Raw genomic sequence first — 25,027 nt, 5'->3', positions numbered from 1 at the left:
CCTTGATTCTACCAGAGGACATGACTTCAGACCACACACCAAACAAGTACGTTTGCTTTCTGTAATATCTTAAAATATTCTCTTTTTATTTTTTTTTTATTTTTTAAGCAACACCTTTAGCCTTTCTTGCAATTACCTGAACAAGCCTCACAACATCAAAGCTCTTCTCGCCTCATTTGCACTTGGCCTTTGGAAATGTGGAGAATATAGCTTCAGTTTCTGTCATTTGAGTTTGATTCAACCAGACATTGAGTGCGTTTACATGCACCCTCTTAATGCAATTATAATGAGATTTTGACAATATTGCGATTAATCTTTACCTCATGTAAACGCAATACTTCGATCTAAATAATACGATTAAGCTCATAATCGCAGCAAGCATAATCGTATTAACATAGGTGGCATACGCCGATACACAGGCATGTAAACACCTTAATCGCAGTATTGCCGCTCTGACCAAAGTGCGCATGCGCTTGTGACATGAATAACGTGACACGCACCTGTAATAATACGGAGATTAAAAACGATGGAGGGGAAGAAAGCATCGCATTCTGAGCAAAAAACACAACTCGCTGCCAGCAGTCTCTGTTCCTTACCCTCATCCAGAAACGGCGAGTAGAACGCGACGGCAGCGTATAGGCAAACAAATTCTAGCACATTTCTATGGCGCCGAAAAAGCGTGGAATACAGCCATACAAAAGCATTATGCATTAGATGTAAATAAATTAAAACAGCGACCAACACTGCTCTTTCTGAGTCCATCATTTGTGCTGTCCAGTGGGGTATGTGAATAATGTCAGTAAAAAAATTAACCACAATTCTTAGCGAATAATAAAAATAATGGAAATTGCATGTAAACGGGAGTAAGAGCTTTGCTCTTGACGTGTAAACATCATAATGCGATTAAGTCCTTACTCTGATTATTGGAAATAATCACAATATTCGTGCGCATGTAAACGCAGTCATTGATGCCCTCTTCTGTCTCACAAATTCACCTTGAACAGGTTTTCTTTAAATACCTGGAAAATTGCTCTCTTATGTATTCCATTTGAGTTTTGTGGTTTATATTTTCCCCATAATGTCCAATACTGTCTTCCAGGTGAGCTGGACCCCTCACTGTAAAACAAAAATAAAAATAAAAAGTTAACAACTTAAAAGTTTAAGGCAACCAGCTTCAGCAGATTTTTACATTTTCTCAACTTGTTTTTGTAGGAGGTTTTATTAATTTACACTGTGCTTTTTAGTCAAGCTGGATGTGCTCCTGTCCTGTTCCTTAATGGCAGCTCACTTGCATTCTTTGAGACTGATGTAGGTGAGTCCTGATGATGTCTTTCTCCAGAATCAAGCTCTATTAGGCTTGTTTGGTCTTTGAACTCATTAAATATTGAGGTTTCTTCTGTAAACTGGAAATGTGCTCCTTTGAACTGATTGAAGCTCAAATTGGACTCCGTAATGAGACAAATTAGGTGTAGAGATGTCTTAATGTGTGCACTAAAGCTGTAGGGATGACTGAGCATGGGTGCGTTCACTTAATAAATCAAAACTAACCTATTTCTTCTGTTCTTATCAGTGCACTGTATTTTATGTGTTCTTAACTGTTTTAATTCATTTTAAACCAACTTAAATTTCAATTCCTGGCTTTATTGTTATGAGAATTATGAATATTTTAATTCATTCTATGTAAAGCACTATGAATTACCATTGTTTATGAAATGTGCTATATAAATAAACTTGCCTTGCCTCAGTGTAAAAGTATGTCTTGTAGTTTGCATGTCAGTAGTCTTTGTGTTCATTTGTATTTAATTGTACACTTTATTTCCTTTTTTTTTTTACCGTGTCACAATACACAAGCGTTTATTTTTTTTATTTCTACCCTTATACCCTAGGGTGCGCACTATCTAGGGTTACATTATGCTGTCTTACTTTTCTGTTGCCAAAAATGATCCTCTCCAATTGTTTTTGAATATTATATAAATGTCCTCCTTTATTCTCACCATCCCATTTACTTTGCCACATCTTTTAATGCTTTTTCTAACCCTTTTATTTCTAATTTACTCATTGGAACATTAAATTCTATGTCTGGATGTTTTAATTTTCTTTTTTTCTTTTTCTTTCGCTATTTGATCCACCACTTCATTTGATCATAAGTGAAACGGCATCAAATGTCTCTGTTTTGTTGGTAATCGGCACAAGTGCTCGTCACTCTTTAGCTCCGCCCACAGCGCGGCCTCCAGGAGCTTGGCTTTTTTTGGAGAGAATCGTAAAACTGTTTCTTTCTTTTATAAATATGATAAAACTAAAGACTTTTTGGAGATATGAAGGATTCAGTACTACTCTATAGGTACTCAAGATTAACATGAGATTGGGTGAAACTGTGTGTGTTATGAATGAATGATGATGCATTTATATTTATTTATATGAATGAATGTAAATGAATGTGTTATGCCCCCTTTAAGAAAACTGGGTGCTGCAAATGTTTGAGTGGCTCTGTTACCTCTATAAGGGCTTAACTCTTAACACTGAGCAGTTTTATTGGCAATATTACGATATAATGATCCACTGTTTGAGATCTAGCTGTAGTGTATTCTCCCCTTACACAATTAGCCATGGTTTTGCTACTCTAACCATAGTTTATCCATGGTATTTTAAGATTGTGGTTATACGAATGGTAACACCAAAAACACGGTCGCTACACGTTTACTATAGTAAAACCATGGTTAATTGTTGTAAGTGTTTTAGCAGTTAGCCTCAGTACCACTGTAGTGAAGGAGACTGATTAGTAATGAATATTTGCAGCCTCTCAGACAAACAACAGAGGGATTATTTTTTATTTAAAGAGATTTGCATATTAGTCTGTTTTATTCTAAGCCTATGTAAGATGTTTTTCAAAAAATATGAATGTAAAACGGTTGGCTTTTTCTGTGGTGATTTGCATTTGTTTACGCTGTGTGCTCCTGAGCGTGACCTAAAACATGGCGGAATTTGACGCGGCGTGACGTAGGTTCCCATGCTCTGGCCGTGTCTCAAACGGAAGGCTGCATCCTCCGGAGGTCGCATTTGTAGGCTGCATACGTCACAAAGAAGATCTTATTTTAGTATATTAATAGTTATAAATTTGACCATTATTCTTAGTTAAGTGTAAATTGTTGTAATATGCTTTTGACTCGCAAATGTAATGCTCAGTTAACTGAAATAAACCAGGCTTGATGCCGTATGCAGCCTACAAATGCGACCTCCGGAGGATGCAGCCTTCCGTTTGAGAAACGGCCTCTATAGCTTTAAAAGCCAGAGCGCGTTTCGTAATCCAGACTTGTTTTGGATCCTTCGGCGCGCCGTAGCGGTCAGTGTGCAGTATGTTGTTAAAGTTCGGTCGTTCGAGGCTGTGGAAGTAAAATTCATTCTTACAGTTAAGTGTCTACGCTACTGATTGCGCTGTTTTACATTTTACTTTACCACAAACACTTTAACACTTGCAGTTTATATCATAATAGTTTCTTCTAAACATGAATGTTTGATTAATCAGCATGCTAACAGCTAGCAAACTCGAGCTGCCCATCAATAATACTTATTTCTCAGATATAAACATATAACATACTCATCTTTTAATCGTTTAACAACGATCATAAGTTCATCTTGTCTTTAGTAGTGCGTTCGTAATGTTGTTTTTTGGGTTCGTATTTAAGCCACATATACCGGTAGTAGATGTGTAGTTACAGTAACAGTTTATGAGTTTAAGTATCAAATCTTCATTTCTTGGTCTTTCTGATTTTGTAGAAATGCATCAAATCGCGTTTTGTGCGTGAATTAAAAAGCGTAGAATACAGAAGTGCGTCCTACCAGCTCAATACTTAACATTATCAAAATATAAAGTAATAAATTATCTTCCTAGAAAGTGTGGCCTATATACAGCACTGTTCATTACCCTTTAGAAACCAGTGAGAGAATTTTAACTTTTAATAATCATATTTATATTTCCTTTACAGTAGTCTTTAAATATCGCCTGAATCCGATGGAGGACGTGTTTTCAAGACTCTGTTGAATAATCCTTCACATTTTAAAGCATTTTTGTAAAGATGAGTGATTTTGAAGGGTAGTTATTGAGTTTCAGAAACACTGATAATCAGAAAGTAATTATCTGTGTAATGAAGTGTTTGCAGTAACATATGTTTATTCCTCATAATGTTAGTTTGTGTAGCGAAGGCTGATTGTAGAGGAATCTTCTCCATCATGGGAAACACCAGCGATCGACTGTCTGGAGACAGACATGGAGCAAAAACACAGCGGTCAGACAGCGGAGGACACAAAGACCTGGAGCCCAGCAAAATGATGGACAGCACCGACGACCCCAATATTTTCAACACACACGGGCCTGAATCTAAAGTATGCAAGAACACATGAAAGTAATGTTATAAAGCAAGTATTCTCAGAAAATCCTGCTTAAAAGGCTCATATACCTTTGATCACTTTGCCAGTGTTTTATTCTATTTCACTATCATCATCATAACCATCTTCCAGCCTCTTTTTGAAAATGAAAGACTATTAATAGGTCAACAGTAATCAAGAGTTTGTTCTATAAATGAGCTCCGTTATGATGAACTCCCGAGAAAGCGGTTGTGAGTTTGCAGTTTAATCCGCTCTGCTCTGCTCCGTCAGGCCGCGGGTGAGAAGGACTTCGCTCCAGATTTAGAGGACATGGTGAAGACGGTTCCGCAGGCTCGACCCACAGTGATCCGCTGGGCCGGAGGCGGCAAAGAGGTTTACATCACCGGCTCCTTCAACAGCTGGGGCAGCAAGATCCCCATGAATAAAAGGTATCCGTGCGCTCGTCTTTCTACAGCACGGTTATAATAAACAGAACAAATTCTTTACATGTAAAGATGTCTTCTCTTTTTTTGAAGCCACAATGATTTTGTAGCAATCTTGGACCTGCCTGAGGGTGAACATCAGTACAAATTCTTTGTTGATGGCCAGTGGCTTCATGACCCCTCTGAGGTGACTATATCTGCATAATGGTCTGCATTTAAACCAGGATGCCTGGCTGAAATGCATGTGTTTTCTCTTCAGCCGGTTGTCACTAGTCAGATGGGCACCATTAACAATCTGATCCACGTGAAGAAATCTGATTTTGAGGTGTTTGACGCGCTGCAGGTGGACTCTCTCGAGTGCTCCGATACGTCAGGTAAGAGCGTCTCTCACTGTGCCACGCAGCATGTTATTAGTCATGTTATAACATCATTACACAAACACCTGTGTGGACGTACAATCACAGTCATGGATGTCTGATAAGATCCAGCAAATCAAGCTAGTGTTAATGTGATGTGTTTTATGTGTAGATCTGTCCAGCTCTCCGCCTGGGCCGTACAAACAAGAAGTGTATGTGTTCAAACCGGAGGAACGCTTCAAAGCGCCCCCCATCCTGCCGCCTCACCTCCTACAAGTCATTCTCAACAAAGACACCAACATATCGGTGAGAATCCTCTGTCTTACTGCCATCACTGTTTTACATGCGGTATTGCCAAAGCGTCAGGATGAAAAATGTGCCAGTAATGGTGATAAAACTACAATAACAGTACACCGTTAAAGAGTCATGAAACCTTGAACCACATTTCTTGACATGTTAACGATACAAACAGGTTGCACATCGCTGAAAACAGTAATCGCACCCATTAGGTTTATTAATAAGGGGAAACTTGTCATTTTTGTATTTTTCAGAGCCTTTTCATTTTTTTTTTCTGGTTTGAAAAGCAAAGTTGCTACTACGTCACAAAATAAGTAGTTAACACGTGCAGCCAGTCTTGTTTTTTCATTATACATTCATCTGTATAATGGTATAAGTGTGTTATAGGCCTGTTTTATTGGTTGTCTCCTCTCCTCTTCCACTTTTACACAGATTTACACGCAGTGCTAAAACCAGGGGTTTTGTGACATTTTAAAATGAACATTCAACAAGATAATGATATTTATGTTCCTTTGTTTGATTTAACAATGTTCTTTGTCTGTCAGTTCAATTAAATGAAAAAGTGAATAGAATTGAACCCATGAACTATTTAAAAAAAAAAAAAAAAAAACATTTTAATTCCTGCATCTTGCTTTTTTTTAATGCAAAAACATCAGTCTGGACCATGCCAGTACAGTAAGGTAGATGTGTATGGATCGTGTGGTTTGTCCGTGTCTTGAGGCTGAATGAAACGCCTCGGTTTAATTTATTTGGAGACAGGTGAGTCTCGTTTAACAGCCTGTTTTGTGTGTTTCAGTGTGATCCTGCCCTGCTGCCAGAACCCAACCACGTGATGCTCAATCATCTGTATGCACTCTCGATAAAGGTACGTTACACACCTGTATAACAGCCGTGTGCTACCAAACAATCTCTCATAGAATGGCAAATAACTGACTGTGATTTGAACGTTTTCTGTCTCAGGATGGTGTGATGGTTCTCAGTGCAACTCATCGCTATAAGAAGAAATATGTGACGTCTCTTCTGTACAAGCCTATTTAAAATGCTGTGGATGACACGTGATCTACAGTCCTCATCCACTATAGTCCAGATGCTATAGTCTGTCTGCTTGAGACTTCAGCAGTAGTGTGCATGTGTGTGTGCGTGTGTGTGTGTGTGTGTGTGTGTGTGTGTCTCCTGTCATCACACATGCAATACATGGACATCTAAACTTCCTGTTTGCCGTCTTGGGTGCAGCATTTTACAATCTTGAAGGCCAGAAATGAATCTGTCCAAAGCTCTTTATATAATGCTGTCAAACAGAATTCATATATTTGAAAACTGCTGACAGAAGATCTTCATAAATACAAGCGAGTTCAAGTTTTGAGTTTCAACGCAGATGAACATTTGAAAGTAACCATTCTAAGCTTTTATAGTCTCATAATTCATGTTTATGTGTCTGTTTTCAGAACGAAAGGAAGTTTCAGCCAAACACAGTGGCGTTTAGTATTTGCGCTCTGAACAGAACCATTCGCTTCAATACTTTCACGTCGGCACTGATAGATGTGCTTTGAGGACTGAACAGGTTAAAACATTTCAAACAGCATTACAGAACGGTGCAAATAGATTTTGAACTGTGAGGTTTACTGCATGGGTTTGAATTTCACCATGAAGCTGTCAGACGAGCACTTTAGCTGTGTTTCACTGTGACAGACAGACATGTTTTATTTATTTTATCAAGCAGGAATTAATTTTTGCATCTGTTACAAATATTAATTTTATGGCAAACGTATGTGGACACCTGAGCCTTACTGGCCTGATCCAGTGGTGTTCAGGTCTGGTCTTTCTGGTGCTGAAGAACTAGACCGGCCCGAGTCAGTGAACCCTCCTCAAGCTCCTGCAACAAAGTTGGAAGCACAGAATTCTTTAGCTTGGTGTTGCATGCGTATCATGAAGATTCATTTTTCACTAGAATTACTGGAATAGACGGACTCGTTAACTAAGAACGGGGCGTCCACATATGTTTGGCCATAATCTGTATAATATTGTAGTGTGAAATGCTTGGTTTTGTTTGTGTTATCATTTCTGGTCATCAATATTAAATGTTGGATCAGGAATGTTTTAACATTGAGGATGATATAAATTATATTCATAAGGTTTTATTTGTTTGCTGTGAGTTGAATTGTGTGGCGTTGAAGGTTTATTCACTCCAAAGATAATAACTGTAACTGTAATCAGTAATGTGATTTCCCAAAGGAAAGAAAATATGAATTTCATAAGAACACCACAGCTTTAAATGCTTTCAGGATATTTTGAGGGAAAGTCCAATGAAGTTATTTCAAGTTAAATGTGTTTTTTATATACTGATAAATTATTTGTTGAGCTATGCATTATAAATGGATGTTTTGCTTCTAAAATTAATAAAGCAAACCATTCTAGTTGATTTGTTTCTGTTTGTTTACATAAAAACAACTATTCACAGCTTTCAACAACTTTCAGACAAAATGAAAACAAATGCATTTCTATTGTTTATTCCTGTTTAAACTCCAAATGCAGCTGTACTAAAGCAGCGTCAGACACAGAGTTTGACTGGCTCGTGTCGGCAATCTTTTGTTACATTATACCATAACATCAGTAACTATAGCAACAAACGAGCCTTCAAGCACTATATACATATCATACAGATTTCAGAACCAACATCTGCTGCTTATTTCTCTCTCTACCTGAATTCAGGTTTCTGTTTCCCTCTCTAGCTTTGGTATTTCATCCAAAACATTCCTATAGCACATTAATCCTTCGGTTTCATTTCATTTGTGGTTCTTAATAAAGTGATACGAGACCCAAATACTGTGGAGCGCTCACAAGGCCATTTAAAGATTGATATTGCATTTCTCTCTGAAGAGAAATCACTTACATGGCTGTTTAAAGGCAAAGCAACATTCAATTACAAGCATATATTTTCATCCTATGCGAGAGATTTGAGGCAAGGCAACTCTGCAATATTTTAGGCAACTTCTACGGTTTATAAATTGGTGTAATGTACACAGTAAATTCATCTATACGATGTCTCACATCAAGATCAAATGGCTATTGCACAGCTACCCATGTGTTATAAATTTGCATATCCTATAGCAAACGTTGACTAGATTGACCCACACCGGCAAACTCAAACAGCAGGAAGGCATATATGTACAGCTTGGAAAGAAAATATACAGCAGCACAAATCTAAGAGCAACAAAGACACATCTCTGATTGTGATTGGCTACGTGATTGTGACATCAGCAGCTCTGGTCCCACCAATCCCCTGCCAAAGTTTGCAATCTGTAGTTCAGAAATCTTCAACACCGTCATTGATTATATTTGCACAAGAATAACTGCACAAATCAATGTCAACTTACTCGCATTCTATATTCATTTTCGCAAATGCAGAAAGTCTCAACTTTCTATATTGTGTCCTCAACCCATTTATTTGCTTGTGAATGAAGTTCAGGCGTAAGCGACTGCCAAGACGCCCAAAGCACTCCTACACAGTTACTACAAGGTGGTTAAAATAGTGCTAGTAAACATGGGTGACTTGAAATCAGTTTACATACAGAAGTCGTCATCAACAGCCGAAATGAGGGAAATTAACCATGCAAACTTTGGCTTGTTTGGTGAACCTTTCTTTTTATCAACCTCCATCATGCAAATACTAAACACAACATTCAATTTCAATCAGTAGCACTGGATAATGATGACAATATCAACAATCATACTAATACTAACAGTGGCACAATATATGGCACAATGTCAAGCACTTGAACTTATTTCACACGCTTTAGTTGCCATTTTTGTCTCGTGACACAGCGGTGAGCGCTCAGAACGGCTCGCATGCTGATCAGCCGCACAAATGTAATGTGTTTTTGCCAAAAATCCCTGAGATACTCAAGGGAATTCTGTGGCAGTCTGTTTATATCTCAGAAAGTGAAGAATGTGATTCCTCTCTGTCTCGTGGCAAAAGATAAATACTGTCTTCTCACAAACTGTCAATCAATAGGCATGTGGATATTAACGGCCCACTGTTAAAGGAAAGAGGTAAAATTGCACAGAAGGAGGGTAAGGCGGGTGAGTTAGAGGCGTTGACTGGTTGTCGGCTGGTTTAACGGGAGGCGGAAGGCTCAAGTCATTCCCTGACCCGCTTCTTGGCAGGTTGCTGCAGATTGGCTGTTTCCACGGCGATCGCAGAAGACGCAGAGGTCACGCGACCCCAAGCAGAAGAACCTGCGGACGCACCTGTGAAGACTTTACCTGCAGAAGAGTGAAAGAACCTACATGACCCTACAATCAATCAGAATCACATCAGGGCAAGCTGAGATGCATTCCTGAGGTTAATACTCACACACAGAGTCGGTTTGGAGATTCTGTCATGTTTTTGTTAGAACATACTGTAGTGTGCAGTGATGCACCAAAGTTCTTGATGACAGAAAATATTCGACCAGCTCTGTAACGCCGAAACGCTACTGTTTAATTAGCGCTTCTCCAGCGGCACTTTTTGAGTGTGTTGGTGTCTGTTTCATGCACACAGTGTGGATAAACTACAACAACTGTGTGGATGCTGGATTCATGGCACATTTACCTCAGGAAAGTCATTCAATTGGAGTAGAGCCACAATAAAAACTGCATTATGCGCATATTTAAATTTTGTACTCATTTTGAGTGTTGATTATTAAATAAACTAAAACTAAAGTTTGTTTCAGGAAAAAATTACTTCGGTGCATCACTAGTTGTGTTTTATGATGTCAGTGAGATGTGATAAATCTCATCCCTGTTTGTGATTGGATGAATCATGAGTCACTCAAACAACCCCTGATGTCACATGACTGATCTCAGAAAGAAGTACTCAAGCACTGACGACACAAGCAGCATGAGCTGAAACACACGCCACAAACCAGACCGTTACCATGGAAAAGAGAGGAAGAGGAGGAGCTTAGAGAGGAAATCCTGAGCTCGTTCTTCTGGAAACACTCAAGAGAAAATGAGAGAAATAGAGGAAAGACAGAAGAAAGAAATGAGGTCGAGATTCAAGATGAGGGACAAACACAAGACAAACAGCACTGAACAATTTATGTGAGGTGAAACTGAACACTCACCTCTAGATTCGCTCGTGCTTTCTTCAGCACATCTCGCGTCCGGGAAACTGTAAGACAAACGTGCTTGTTAAAGCTCGGATGTTGATTACATCATTACACTACCAAACCAACCACATATAACACCAAAAGTCCAAACTTCAAAATACTGAAACAAATGAAAGGTGATCAGTGGACTCGTCTGTGGTCCTGAGCGTCTGACTGGTTATTGTTCAAATAGTGAGATGACCTGCACTCAGCATGTGACCCTTTTGTTTTTTGCTTTGGTTCCTCTCTACAAGCCCAAATGTAGTTGTATTACAAAGGCATTAAGCCACGTAAGAACCAAGCACTTTTTCTGTGACGGAGCAAAATGAAAAAAACTTTGGGTGTTTACTTTGGGTGTCATGTGTCGTGTTTAATTCACGCAGTTAAGACTATTATGCAGTATTTTATTTTACATTTGAATTACTTTATTCGATGTCTGTGCCTGAATTCTGCTGTTAGGCTGAAAAGCACTGTTTGGACTCACGCTGGTTGACGATGAAGGTTTCCATGCTTTCTTTGGTTCGGTTTGAGCAGCGCAGACGCTGGATGGTTCCCTGCAGAACCTCCTCCTGTTCAGCGATCCGCAAACGCAGCGACTGGATCTCCTCACGCATCGACTGCTCCTGAGAGGAAACAGCGCCACATTCAGCTCAGTTCATTCACATTAACACTGCATTTGCTTTTTAGGGCTCAATAAATGCGGTTCGAACCCTCTGAATGAGATGAGCGGGACCATCGCTGCTCGGAAGCGCCGCCCGCCAGAACATCTTGAGCAGAGAGACGGCCTCATCCAGAATCTGACTCAAGGTCTTGGTGTCGGAGAGCAGCGTCTTCTCTGTCTTGTAGTCTGGAGCCTGTAAGAGCGAAACACATGACACCACTGCCGTTTGCACAAGCGCTCTGATCTGTCACGCGTCTGAGCATCACCTTCCCTCCGCTGATCTCCAGCAGGACTGATCCGAGACTCGCCTGCAGCGCCGCCTCCATCCGCTGCACCAGCGCCCGGCCCTCCATCACCTGCTGCTGCAGTGCGCTGTAGTCGTCCACGTGACCGATGGCGTGCCGCCCATTACGGTTCGCGAATGAGCCGTCCGGAGCTTCTCCTTCCAGATCCGCATGAGGCTCCAGTGAGTCTGAAGAGAAGACGCTTTTTAGTCCTTCTCATCAACCTAATTACTCGAACACTCCTCAAGCAGCACCACTAATAACTAGTTCCCAATCAGAAGTACTTCAGCAGGTTCCAGGAGGTCGTTGGAAAGTTTGTTTGTAACTGCTGCCAGAACTGTTAAACTTGTGCAAGACAAACAAGCTCAGGTTCTCAATGAAGCGTAGGTAGGTTTAATTGACTGTAGCAGAAAATGTAGCAGAAAATGTATAATATAAACAATAATGACTTAAATTCCAATTCAAACAACTTGATAGGCCTGCATTTCAGCCACAATGAAAGAGTGATATGAGCATCCCAGCTGCAGCGGATGTTAGCACACACCGTTAGTGTTCACAGCGCTCTCCTCCATCTCTGAGTACGGCGAGTACAGCGGCCCCACGTCTCTGACCGGAGGAGAAGGAGACGGGTCTGTGGAGCACGGCAGAGCGGTTAGTTACTCTGGATGTTTCAGGCAATATAAAAATCGTGGCCAGGACGTGTCCCGTATAACTGGCACATATGGCCACCCTATAAATCACATGCAGAACAGTCAATGTGAAATCGACAGGCGCAGACGTTACCGTGCAGAAGCTGTCGGCGGTAAAGCACGTCTCGCAGCGGACTGGCCGGGATGATGGGCGACGGGCGCTGATCGATGCAATGATCCAGCTGTTTCTGCAGCTGAGCTCGTAGAGCACTGTTCTCCTGTATACTGCGCTCCAGCTGGGCCCTTAGAGCCCGCACTTCCACCAGCAGCTCCGCGAGCTCCACCGCCGGGCAGCGCACGCCACACACCAACCCTACACCAGCGGCCAACAGAGAGAGAGAGGCTCAATGCACCGACTGGATGATCAAATCTATACGTGATTTGTTTGGAGTAACTGGAAAGTGTCATTTGCTGAGAGTCTAGTGCTCAATATTCAACATCACTCAAGCACATATTCACACTTCACATGATAGATAATGTACCGCAGCAAATCACACTAGTGAGCAGCAGTGAAGGCTCTTTCACAGGAAAAAGAAACTCGGACAGGTTTGCAGCAACATGAGAGTAAATAAACCATGGCAGAATATTTTTATTTTGGATGTGTGTGGACTATTCCGGTATCGTTCACAGATGTTGTGTTGCATCTCACCTGCAGCGGCGCTCTTTCTCACGCCACACACGCGGTCGTACAGCTGTAGTTCACTCTGTAGGGAGTGTAGCAGCTGTCTGCTCTCTGATAACTGCTGCTGGAGTAAAGTCACCTCGTGCTGCAGTCTGAACACAGATCAGCAGTTACTCAGCCTTCATTCACATGTCACACGCGTAAGAAACAGATCACAATGAGCAGAAACTGCTTTCTTCACACAGAGCTGCTCTTTCTAAGTGCTCACATGGTTTCTCTGACCTGTTGTTGTGCTCCTGGCTGTTTTGTCTGTCCTGACGCAGTTGTTGGATTTGTTGGCTTTGTTCACAGTTGTGTGTCTGCAGCCTCCTCAACTCCTCCTTCCATTGCTCCGCCTCTAACTCCGCCTGCTGCAGACGGACACGCCCAGAAAGCACCGCCTCCCGGAGCTGCTCCGCCTCTTCACTGGAGTCTGCATCACACAAATGTCAAATTATTAACTCTCCAGGGTCGTACAGACAGTGATGCTCATTCTGCAAATACACAAGACTGTAATATGATTCATGTGAATTAATGAGTGTGTTTTGCTGAAATACATATCTGCTTTTAGCAGAGATATTAAATGCATGTAATCTGTAGCACTTATGTTTGGCAATGTTGTCCACAAATTATGTCTATGTGGTCTGCAGGGCTGGGTAAAAGAAAAGCTAAACAGTGATGTTCTCCATCAGCTATTATAGGTTGTCTAGTCCAGTGTTTCCCAACCCTGTTCCTGGAGGCACAACAACAGTATGCATTTATCACTGAGCCATTCATCTGTTTGTGTGTGTGTGTGTGTGTGTCTGTACCTCTGCTGGCTTGTAACCTTGACTGTAGTGCCAGATTTTCCTCCTTTAACGCTCTGACTTCATTGGTCAGTTGACTGACTGCATCATGACTCTGGATAAAGATGTTGGTTGGAGCCACTGTCAAACACACACACACACACACACACACACAGAAACACACACCAGCAATGAGCCTTTGGTTTATGTTTGAAATGGTTCTCACATATTTACACAAGCACACATACTCAATTTAAACACTGCATAAAGCAAATTAAACTCAAACTTTATTATTTGTATACAGCAGCTCAGTCATCAGCCATCACGAGTGAACACAGATTTACTGGCAGATTGTTTACTGAGTTTATTGAACTGTTGTATAAAAACAATATGACACACAATTATTCTGTTGTTCTGAATATCAGTCATGTGATGGTCTGCAGTCCAATCACAGATCAACAGCATCAATGTGAGCTTGTTGATGCATCTATATGAATTGTCTGTCACACACACACACACACACACACACACACCGGTGTCTCTCGCCGCTGTGGCCAGACGTCCCTCTAACTGCTGTCTCAGTCTCTCGTTGGTTCTGATGGAATCTTCCAGTCGCTGACGCAGAGATCGGATCTCTCTCAGATGCTCCTCGATCACGTCGACACCTGTCAGCATCACATCATATTTACAGCAACTGAATATGAATATCATGTTGTTTCTCAGTTTGTTTTTATTTAAACTGCTAATTGAGCGGATGGAGAGTAACACACACACACACACCTGATTGGCTGTTGCCAGACTGGTCATAAGATGATCCATCAAAACCTCTAATTGGCTGAATCATATTCTCCATGTCCCACAATGCATCTGTCTGCACAGATGGGCCTCCACTGTTTCCCAGTGCATGATGGGATACGGGCGTGTAATCGATGGAATGCGCGGTCAGCTGATAGCTGGAGAGCGAGTGAGGAGCGCTGAGAGCTGTTGGAGAAGAGTGAAGCAGAAATTCAGGTCAGGACACAAGTCTCTAAACTCTTGGTTTCTATCAGGTGAAAACATTCACTTCTGCTCATACCACAGGAGTCTGCCAGGTCATGAATAAATAATAATAAATAGGAAGAAATGAATAATGCCTAGTCACTTTTCCAACACAATCTATAACCTGTGCTGAAACGAGGGGCTTCCAGACACTGTAGATCATTCACATCATGGCACAGTGGAGTTTGTGATGCATAATGAAGCTGAAATAAATGACTTAGGATGTTAATGTCCTCAACTCTGCTTAACAGAAACCTGGTCGCATCTGTTTGTGGGTTTGCAGTAAGTTTGCAGCTGTTAGTCAGTCGGGGACAAACACATGCCGTGCGCTCACTTCTCATGGGTGGCCTCCGCTGTGCTGGGACAGTCAGGATCCTGTGCTCAGGGTCAGGGCAGGTCAGGGGGGCAAAGGTCATGGGGTTAGAGTGAGCAGGCCAGCTCTGGGTTTGGATCAGTGGCTGTGAGCTGGACAAGAGTCCTGTGAACACACCTGCAGACGGTGGAGCACAGATGTATGTGTCTCTATGTGTGTCAATGACATACTGTCGCACTCTCCTGTGTCCTGTAAGGGGAGACACGGGACTGACGACAGCAATGAGATCATCTTCATTAGCGCTCGGGTAAAACACACACTGTGACGTTTTGGGAGCGACAGCCACATTAACAGTGTGAGATCAGAAAGAAACAGACTGTGAAGTTCACAGATTTTATTTTTAGTTCTATTTTGTCTTTTGTTTTAATGACAGCAGCATTGCAGCTACATGAACAAAACCTGATAATCATGTTTTCCAGAATCAGAAATCTGATCTGAGTCACTCAATAAATGTTAGGTTTCTTTGTTTTGAATTCTCAAAAATCCAAAATCATGTTTAAATGGAAATAATCCCAGATTTCCAACATGGTCTCATATGGTGTATCCAAATAATCAATGTTGTTATATTTTCCTTGATTTTCACATCCATATATTATTTATTGATTTATGATTCTTATATTAATCCTCATCATATATTCATATTCAAGTATTTACTCATTACTGTTACTCATTTATGTTTATCTTTTATTTTGTTTGATGTGTGTTCATAAGTAATAATAGTAGTATTCTCCAAAAATATGTATGTTATGCACATTTTATATATGTTTGAAAGAAGTAACACCAGTCTGAAAGGACGTGACTGTCCTGCACATATATTCCTTGCCTACTCTTTCTTCTCCTCCTTTCCTCTGGTTCTTTTGCTTTTTCCCTCTCCTCGCATTCTGCATATATCGTACTTCTTTTGGGATTTTCTTCTAATGTTCATTACTTCATCCCTTTGATATAATAATTTGGAATACTCTGCACTTTAGTACAAATTATTGAATAAGATAAATCTTCATTTTGTTGTAAACTTACTTCCTATTACAATTTTCATATTTACTCTATTCTTTTATTGTATAAATCATTTTTATTTAATAAATTTGTTATTCCTTCTTCTAAAATTGATCCCTGACAATCATTAATCTTCTGCCTGCATCTCACTGCATCACATGTTTGCATAAGAGAAATTGATCATTCTTTGATTATACTTTGACAAATTATTTAGTGATACTAGAGGAATGTTTTGTGATCTCATGCTACCTGTAAATATTTTTACATATTCAGATCTAGATATATTTGATATCATCACAGTTATTATAGTCATAACAGTAAGACTTTCTGTAAAGCTGTTCTGAAACCATGTGTCTAATGTTAGTAGTCACACTTATCAGCATAAAGCAATTACATGGATTTAGAGAAAGTTCAGTTGTCACTCCCTGAGATTTCTGGGAGACGTGTGTGTGTGTGTGTGTGTACTGGTTTTTGTGGTTTACGGGGACAAAATGTGTATAATGACATGGGTATGACAGAGGTATTACAATTTGAAGGTGGTTTATGAGGACACTGCCTATGTCCCCGTAATTCAAAAGGCTTAAAAAAACATACTAAATGGTGTTTTTTTTTTTTTTTCTAAAAATGCCTGTAGTCTCCTGTAAGGGGTAGGTTTAGGTGTAGGGTTGGTGTAGGGCAATAGCACATACAGTTTGTACAGTATAAAAACCATTACGCCTATGGAGAGTCCCCGTAAACCACTAAAACAAACGTGTGTGTGTGTGTGTGTGTGAGAGTGTGTGTGTGTGTGTGTGTGTGTGTGATGGTGGTTTTCGCACCTCTGTCTTTGGGTCGGGGCTCCTCCTGTGGAAACTCATTGGTGGCGTCCACATCTGAGCACAGGTCCACGTCCTCGTTGGTGGATCCTCTCTCGTCAGACACAAACGAGGTGCAATCTGATTGGTCTGTTGTCTCGGAAGGGGCGTGGCTGCTGCAGGGCGTTTCCGGACGCTGTTGTAACTGGGTGTGGAGAGACTCGATGATTTGATCTTTGTGTTGGAGCTCCTTACTCAGCCTATTGAAGAACACGACCACCTGTCATTAATAAAGTGAAGAGAACTTCTGCATATTATATTCCAGAGAAGACGCTCACCTCAGTGCGAGCAGCTCGTGACCCGTTTTATCATCTTGCTGCTCTGAACGATCACCTGACGACCAAAGAAAATATTTAGTGAAGGACTGTATATTACAAACCAGCAGACACTTAGAGAAAGGATCCGATAGTGTGTGTAAGGAGTGTGCACACACACACACACTCACGTCCACTGATCTTGGTGCTGACTCTCTGAGCGAGTGAGGAACTCTGGGAAAGCTGCTCCCGGAAGCTTTGGCCCATGTAGTAATCGATGTCATTGGCGCGCAGCAGCTCCTCGAAGGCTTTGGTCGTGTCACTCAAGTGCTGTGTGAGGATGTGGCAGATGCCCCGGCCCTCTCGCATCTTCTGACGCAGGTGGGACAGCTCTCGTGCCTGTGCCTGGATCAGTGTGTTGTACTTCCTGTACAAACAGGAAGAGGAAAACATTTGGTGCTTTGCTGGATTTTTTTAACACACAGAAATATATGCTGTGTGTCCAGCACGTCTGTTGCGGTTGAACTGAATTGTGGCTGGTTTCATAAACTACTAAAGCTGGTCGCACACCAGACGAAAAGCGCAACGCCACGTCCTTAAAATACAAACACAATGTTTTCTACGAGTGTACGCACACCGGCAGCGGCCAGCAATGACTCAGGACATTGTTCAAAACTGTGTGTTTGAATTTTAAAGACGTGGTGCTGCGCTGTGCTTCTCGTCTGGTGTGTGACTGGCTTAAGACTAGTCTTACAAAGAAAGTCATCTACTTTTTTCTTCAAGCCTGGTCATATCTTTTTTTAATTTAGTTACAAAAAAGAAGATGGATCTAATCTAAATCTGAAATGTAAGACCGATTGTCTCTAACTGGTCAAACGTGTTCTCAAGACACAGTTAATATGGTGACTGTGTTTATGTAGCGAAGCCTGATCAGAATAATGATGCTCTTGTCTTCTGTAGAGCTGCTTGACAGCTGAAAATTAATTTGTTTTACATTTGATGAAGTTTGCATCACTGATTCTGGTAATTCTGATTCTGAAAATCAAGGTTGGGTGTCTTGAGAGCGCCTCACCCGGGCCAGGTGGCACATTTCCCGTCCTCCGGGCCGCTCTTTCCCTCACGTGCAGAGCTCCTGATCTGCGTCTCCAGCAGCGTCACGCGGCTCACCAGCTCCTGCAGCTCGCGACTGGGTCTCAGCGGCCCGTCTGAATGCCAGCCCTCGTCCTCGTCCACACCGCTGTGAGCCGAGCTCACCTGAAACGCCCAGTTCACCTGACGGGTCACACACACAGTTCATCGTCACACCGGCCTGTGCGGCTCTTTATCAAATGAATACATGAATGAACGTGAACTATTAATCTGAGGGAGCGACCAAAGTAAGAGACAGGAGTGATTAGAAAGACATGAAATCAGCACGGATCTGCAGGAAATCAATTCATTATAAAGTTTGGTGTCGTTACCGATTTTGACCACAGAATGACGGGCCAATCACAGCCAAGTATTTGAGAGCGACATATCAAAGTATAATATGATCAGTCTGAAGTGATTCTGCAGGTCAGTGCTAACATCACATTACCTTGCGCGGCGTGCGCTCCAGGCTGGAGGCATAGTCGGAGGTGTTTGAGAGCGAGCGGATGCGCAGCTGCAGGCCGCGGATCACTTTGTAGCAGCGAGATAGCTGCGAGCGCAGATCCTGCACCAGACGCTTCAGCGAGGACGGGTCATCTGTCTGCGTTCCGTCGCTGTCTGCGTTCCAGCCACTGCGTCTGCTCATTGTAACCGAGAGAGAGACGCCCGTCTCCAGCTCATCAAACTCTGACGACAGAAAGGACATGACACGCGCTGAGCTCCGGCACTAGTTTCATTCAGCACATGAATGTTCATCACATGCAAAACATTTGAGACTGAGAAACGCCACATCAGAAGTTTGGATGTGTTGTGTACAGTGGGGTCACATGATCATCAGCTTCTGTTCACGTAGCTCCAGTGCTGCTGTCATTAAAGCAAAAGTCCTTCCCACATTCATGTTTATTGTTCCACTTTTCTCTTTTTAAAAGGTTTTCATTCCTTCAGAAATCAGAAGCACTAGTTTGGAGCTGCTGTGTTTATGACTGTCAGTGTGCGTCAGGTGTGTGTGTGTGCGTCAGGTGTGTGTACCGGGGCTGCTGGCGTCATCTCTCTCAGCTTCATTCTCACTGCGGCCACTCGTCTCGTATCCCAGATCCTGAAGATCCACCTGCACCTGTTTACTGTCCTGCTGCACGGCGCTCTCAGCTGACGGAGACAGAACCATCAGTACAAATCACAGGGGTGAGTGTGTGTGTGTGTGTGCGCGCGCATTTTTGTGACAAATGAGGACATAAATTTGTATAATTACAAGGGTATGACAGGTATTACAAGGAGAAGGTGACTTTTCAGGACATTACCTCGTGTCCCCACTTTTCAAAACGCTTATAAATCACACAGAATGGAGTGTATTGAAAATCTGAAATAGCAGACAGTCTCCTGTAAGGGGTAGGTTTAGGTGTAGGGTTGGTGTAGGACAATAGCACATACAGTTTGTACAGTATAAAAACCATTACGCCAATGGGATGTCCCCACTTTTCACAAAAAAATCGTGTGTGTGTGTGTGTCTGTATCAAATCGCCCTTTTCTGTCAAAGATACTAGAAAAGGTAGTATCATCACAACTATGTTCCTTTTTAGAGAAAAATGATATCTGTGAGGATTTCCAGTCAGGATTTAGACCGTATCACAGCACTGAGACTGCTCTCATTAGAGTTACAAATGACCTGCTCTTATCATTAGATCATGGTTGTATCTCTCTATTAGTGCTACTGGATCTTAGCGTTTGACACTATTGACCACAACATTCTTTTGAATAGACTATAAAATTATGTTGGCATTAGAGGAAGTGCATTGGCATGTTTTAAATCGTACTTATCTGACCGCCATCAATTCGTAGCAGTGAATGAAGAGGTATCATATCGATCACAAGTGCAGTATGGAGTACCTCAAGGCTCAGTACTAGGACCATTACTTTTCACGTTTTATATGTTACCCTTGGGAGATATTATCAGGAAACATGGTGTTAGCTTTCACTGTTATGCTGATGATACTCAGCTCTATATCTCTTTGCGCCCCGGTGAAACATACCAATTTGCAAAACTCACAGAATGCATAGTCGATATAAAAAAACTGGATGACTAGTAATTTCTTACTGTTAAATTCTGAAAAAACAGAGGTGTTAATTATAGGACTAAAAACCTCCGCATGTAATAACCTAAAACATTATCTAACACTCGATGGCTGCTCTGTCAATTCTTCATCATCAGTTAGGAACCTAGGTGTGCTATTTGATAGCAATCTTTCCTCAATAGCCACATTTCTAACATTTGTAAAACCGCATTTTTCCATCTCAAAAATATATCTAAATTACGATCTATGCTCTCAACGTCAAATGCAGAAACATTAATCCATGCGTTCATGACCTCAAGGTTAGATTATTGTAATGCTTTATTGGGTGGTTGTTCTGCACGCTTAATAAACAAACTCCAGCTGGTCCAAAATGTCAGCATCGGACAAATGCAGTTCTTACTAGAACCAGGAAGTATGACCATGTTAGCCCGTTTCTGTCAACACTGCACTGGCTCCCTATTAAACATCGTATACATTATAAAATCTTGCTAATTACCTATAAAGCCCTGAATGGTTTAGCACCTCAGTATTTGAGCAAGCTCTTATCGCATTATAGTCCTTCATGTCCGCAGTGTTCTCAAAACTCTGGCCGTTTGATAATACCTAGAATATCAAAATCGACTGCGGGCAGCAGATACTTTTCCTATTTAGCTCCCAAACTCTGGAATAATCTACCTAACACTGTTCGGGAGGCAGACACACTCTCTAGAGTTTAAATCTATATTAAAAACCCATCTCTTTAACCTTGCTTACACATAACACACTAACACATTTCTATTATTTAAATCCGTTAAAGGATTGTTAGGCTGCATTAATTAGGTCAACCAGAACTGGGAACACTTCCCATAACACCTGATGTCCTTGTTACATCGTAAGAAGAATGGCATCTACGCTAATATTAGTCTGTTTCTTTCTTATTCCGAGGTCACCGTAGACACCCGATCCAGTCCGTATCAAACCCAGATGGTGGATCAAGCACCTAGAGATGACCTCTACAGCCCTTAATGTCAGTGGAGACCAGGACAACTAGATAAGCCCCAGAGACAGATCTCCTCCAAAGACCTGGTCTCCTAGACCTCGGGAACCAGATGAGTCCTCTGCACAATCTGACTTTGTTGCAACCCAGAATTAAACTGCTGATTTGTCTGGCCAGAGGAGAACGACACACTATTTCCCTGTTACAATATAAATAACGGTGACTTGACGTGTGTGTGTGTTTAGGTGTGTGAAAGAATGTGGAAATGTGTGTGTGTGTGTGTCTGTGTCTGTGTGTGCGTAAGTATGGTGTGTGTGTGTTTGTGTGTGTGAGAGAGTGTGTAAATGTGTCTCTGTGTGTGTGTGTGTCTCCTCACTCAGCAGCTCTCTGTAGTCTTTCAGTTGTTCTGCCTGTGCTTGCACCGTTGCCTCTGACACCATCAGTCTCTCCTGCAGCTCACGGCTCTCCTGACGACTCACAGCGAGGTCACTACGGAGACGCTCCGCCTGCTCCCGAAGCCCCGCCTCCACGTGCTGCCAGAAGCCGATAGCTCCACCCCCTCCTGCACTCGAACCACCGCTGTCCCCCTCGACCTCCCGCTCCATTCCTACATCCTGATCACAAAACAAACACCGAATCCTTCACAAACCCACTGTTCTTACCTGAAGGCTTTAGTAATACAGTCTGTGCTTTGCTGTATGAAAATGAAGCTGGTTAGGGTTAACCAGTGCTAGTTATTTGGCTAATGATGCATCACCTGAACTGTGTGCTGGGCTGCAGGTTTGTGAGACAGCAGAGCTCCGAGGTCCAGAGAATGAGGTCTGGTGCACCTCCTCTTCCACCTCCCCTCCCGCAGCTTCACACTCGGGGGCCCACGCTTGCGCTGAGGGCCCCTGACATCTTCCCCTTCCTCTCCATCTTCATCATCATATTCCTCCTCCTCCTCCTCCTCCTCCTCTTGGAACGCACGGTAAACTCTCTGAGGCTCACGGGAGTTTGGTCGTTCTGTTTCACGCTTCTCTGACCCTCGACACCTGACAGATTCCTCCTCATCCGCAGCTAATCCAGACTCGTCTTCATTCAGAGCGTTCCTGCGAGAGATACGATCCATCAGAGCAGGAAGGCTGGCGCAAACACAAGCGATCTGAAGGTGATGGATTTGGTACCTGGAGCGAGCGAGTGAGGAGCAGCCCGTTTCTTCGCCCATCTCGCTTTCATCTCGGTTTCTCTGCTCTGATGCATTTTGGGACATCAGCGCCCTGCCGAACTCCTCAGCTTTCTGTCAGGAGAACACAGTGAACTCTGGGATATGCTAACCACAAACAAATGCTAAAGACTCCATGAAACTGCTCAGCGAGCACCCTTTTGTTTCCAGTGCCTGTTGATGCATTTCCTGTTGACACAGGAAGTCAGGCGGAACAAATCCAAGAAACAGCAAATTTCTAAAGAATATTATATTTCAGATTCTTAAATGTGTATATGAGTTTTAAGAAATTGTCTTTTTCAAGTATGCTAGTATTGGAGATAAAACCATAAAACAAGTATTTTGCTGCTGCGGCGTCTTTAAAGTAACTCCAATAATCTGAAGGAGCTGTGGCCTTCATCTGGTCCAGTGATGGAAAGATCTGAACCACAGATGAGTTCAAACCCTGAGCTTCAGGAGGCGCTGACAGAAAACACTCTGAATAAGTGTCTGTTGTTTAAGAGCTGTTTCTCAGCTGTTTTCTTACCTGTGCGCTCGTCAGACTCTGAGCCGTCAGTTTGATCTCATCGTCCTCTATGCTGTCTGTGAACTCCTCGCTGCTGCTCTCACGATCATCTTCATCTTCATCACTGCTGGATTCTAGAAAGAAACAAGGCAGACACTAAGATTCCTCCTCATACATGTCTTTCTTATATTTCTGTCTGTTTCCAGAGCAGAATCACAGCCAGTCTGTTCAACGTCAGTCAGTCCTGCTGCTTTTCCTTCCTTCCTTCATCACCACTCCCACACTGAATGTTAAAGGGAGAGTTCACACAAAAACAGACATTCTGTCATCATTTACTCACTCTGTTGTTGCAAACCAGTATGACTTTCGTTAGAGGAACACAAAAGAACATATAGGTTGCATATTTTTCTCTTCATACTATAAAGGTCAATGGGATTCAATGTTTCTCTAAATATCTTCTTTTGTTCCACAGAAACAAATCAGTCATAAAGATATGAAATGACATGGGTGAGTAAAGAAGAGAATGATCTTTTCTGGGTGGACTGTCCCTTTAAAGTCACATTCTGCTCTGTTATTCTGGTTATATAACCTGAGTTTACATAAAAGTCCTGAAACTACAGTATCAGAGAGAGAGAGAGAGAGAGAGAAAGAAGAAAAGAAAAAAGAAAGATTACTGTAGTACTGCTAAATCATGAAACTCTCACTAACCCGTTCCGCTGGAATCTGCTGCTTCGGTTTGTGAATGTTGTGACACTAGAGATCAAACCGTGATTTACTGCGGTTTATTCCACCTTCAGTAACACTAGTAATGAAGGAGCATTGGAGTCATATGGAGTCTATGAAACATTTCCTTTCAGATGTGTATAAAGCTGATAATGTGATATCTGTATCAAAGGATTATTTGTACAGTATCATGCAGGACAGATAAATATAGATGAAGTGTTTCATATTAATAACAGTACAAAGAGCCAGAGACAGTGTTATAAAGTCACTTCTGCTTGGCTAATTTAAGATGTCACAGGTTCACAAAGCCTCCGTTAGAGTCCACACCAATGGCCACCGTTACAACAGGAGACAGGACGCAAACATACGGTGAGCTCTGACCTGCAGATTCATGACTCAAACATGCTCAGCCGAAACAGTCTACAAGTCAGACTGAGCTTTAGACTCGATTCAAAGAAACTTAAGCTGCAGGTATAAAATGTTGCAGAAAAATGGAGGACAGTGTCCACATTCTATTATTAATTGTGACTGATTATTTATTAAAAGCAGAAGTGTAACATTATATCCGGTCCCTCACAGAGTCCAAAGAAATCTGGCGTGATCAGAGTGTGTAGTGTGAGGATGACGATTAAACCATCGGAGTGTGATTTACAGTGTGTTTAATCAAGACCAGTTTAACTGCAGATCTGGTTTCTTTGGTGTTTCGTGAGATGTTTCATTTTCTAATTTAGCTGATGGTTTAAATCTGCATATTGTCATCAAACCACACAAAGTCACAGTCATGCAGACATGTGATGCCTTTACATGCACGTGTGAATGAGTTTGTTTGGTTAATTATCATTAAACTGTTCAATGGTTAAAAAAACATTTCAATATTAGATGACACTAAATGACAAATGAACACTGTGAAGAGGCTTTTCTGTGGAAAACTCCAGTTCACATACTCACCTGTGAAGTTTACATGTCAAATAAATATTAGTTTTAGTTTATGTTCTAATAATCTGAGGAAAGTGAGCATCCTGGAGGAATTGTCTATCCTACTTCAAAATGATTTCTTACTGTTCAAAACAGATAATGAACAAAAAATAAATAAAATACAAAAGATTCCGGCCAAGAAATCTGGTTACATTTATTTCTTTTCAGTTTGAAGTACATTAAATAGATTTCATATTTCCATAAACAAGAACAATCCAAGCTATATGATGCATCAAAATCAGCTTCATTTGGCACTAGAATATCAGCC

General features: G+C 41.7%; 2 protein-coding genes across 8 annotated transcripts in view; one reads left to right on the top strand and one right to left on the bottom strand.

Annotated features, from left to right (window-relative positions):
• The first annotated feature begins 3,248 nt into the window (after window positions 1-3,248).
• Window positions 3,249-7,877, top strand: prkab2 (protein kinase, AMP-activated, beta 2 non-catalytic subunit). Its single transcript, XM_058764845.1, has 8 exons — window positions 3,249-3,406; window positions 4,187-4,380; window positions 4,654-4,811; window positions 4,899-4,992; window positions 5,065-5,179; window positions 5,334-5,467; window positions 6,255-6,323; window positions 6,419-7,877. The coding sequence occupies exons 2-8, from the start codon at window positions 4,228-4,230 to the stop codon at window positions 6,494-6,496; spliced, it is 801 nt and encodes a 266-aa protein (XP_058620828.1). The 5' UTR covers window positions 3,249-3,406; window positions 4,187-4,227; the 3' UTR covers window positions 6,497-7,877.
• Window positions 7,878-8,517: 640 nt separating this feature from the next.
• Window positions 8,518-25,027, bottom strand: part of wu:fj49a02 (myomegalin) — a 70,678-nt gene continuing 54,168 nt past the window's right edge. For 4 of the 7 annotated variants that reach the window (XM_058764778.1, XM_058764787.1, XM_058764799.1 and 1 more), the window contains 24 exons: window positions 23,083-23,195; window positions 22,519-22,631; window positions 22,110-22,443; window positions 21,729-21,966; window positions 19,337-19,453; window positions 18,756-18,994; window positions 18,252-18,451; window positions 17,371-17,606; window positions 17,204-17,258; window positions 16,890-17,125; window positions 15,040-15,195; window positions 14,448-14,648; window positions 14,201-14,332; window positions 13,692-13,808; window positions 13,126-13,315; window positions 12,871-12,995; window positions 12,316-12,534; window positions 12,077-12,163; window positions 11,515-11,720; window positions 11,298-11,441; window positions 11,072-11,210; window positions 10,564-10,610; window positions 10,374-10,428; window positions 8,518-9,721 (listed from right to left, as the gene is read on the bottom strand). In XM_058764778.1, coding sequence (XP_058620761.1) covers window positions 9,597-9,721; window positions 10,374-10,428; window positions 10,564-10,610; window positions 11,072-11,210; window positions 11,298-11,441; window positions 11,515-11,720; window positions 12,077-12,163; window positions 12,316-12,534; window positions 12,871-12,995; window positions 13,126-13,315; window positions 13,692-13,808; window positions 14,201-14,332; window positions 14,448-14,648; window positions 15,040-15,195; window positions 16,890-17,125; window positions 17,204-17,258; window positions 17,371-17,606; window positions 18,252-18,451; window positions 18,756-18,994; window positions 19,337-19,453; window positions 21,729-21,966; window positions 22,110-22,443; window positions 22,519-22,631; window positions 23,083-23,195 — 3,824 coding nt within the window. In that variant the 3' untranslated portion in view covers window positions 8,518-9,596. The remainder of the gene's footprint in view (window positions 9,722-10,373; window positions 10,429-10,563; window positions 10,611-11,071; window positions 11,211-11,297; window positions 11,442-11,514; window positions 11,721-12,076; window positions 12,164-12,315; window positions 12,535-12,870; window positions 12,996-13,125; window positions 13,316-13,691; window positions 13,809-14,200; window positions 14,333-14,447; window positions 14,649-15,039; window positions 15,196-16,889; window positions 17,126-17,203; window positions 17,259-17,370; window positions 17,607-18,251; window positions 18,452-18,755; window positions 18,995-19,336; window positions 19,454-21,728; window positions 21,967-22,109; window positions 22,444-22,518; window positions 22,632-23,082; window positions 23,196-25,027) is intronic. The other 3 variants (XM_058764815.1, XM_058764807.1, XM_058764823.1) reach the window with 3 other exon arrangements.

This window comes from Onychostoma macrolepis, chromosome 02 (assembly GCF_012432095.1).
Source record: "Onychostoma macrolepis isolate SWU-2019 chromosome 02, ASM1243209v1, whole genome shotgun sequence".
Lineage (NCBI taxonomy): Eukaryota > Metazoa > Chordata > Actinopteri > Cypriniformes > Cyprinidae > Onychostoma > Onychostoma macrolepis.
The sequence above is the reverse complement of the archived record's forward strand: the minus strand, read 5'-3'. Positions and strand labels throughout refer to the sequence as shown.

Bases quoted from the DNA above. Each gene is read 5' to 3' on its own strand.
- prkab2 (XM_058764845.1), top strand. From the start codon at position 4,228: ATGGGAAACACCAGCGATCGACTGTCTGGAGACAGACATGGAGCAAAA. The intron at 4,812-4,898 runs GTATCCGTGCGC...CTTTTTTTGAAG, and splicing joins AAGATCCCCATGAATAAAAG to CCACAATGATTTTGTAGCAA. The intron at 5,468-6,254 runs GTGAGAATCCTC...TGTGTGTTTCAG, and splicing joins ACAAAGACACCAACATATCG to TGTGATCCTGCCCTGCTGCC.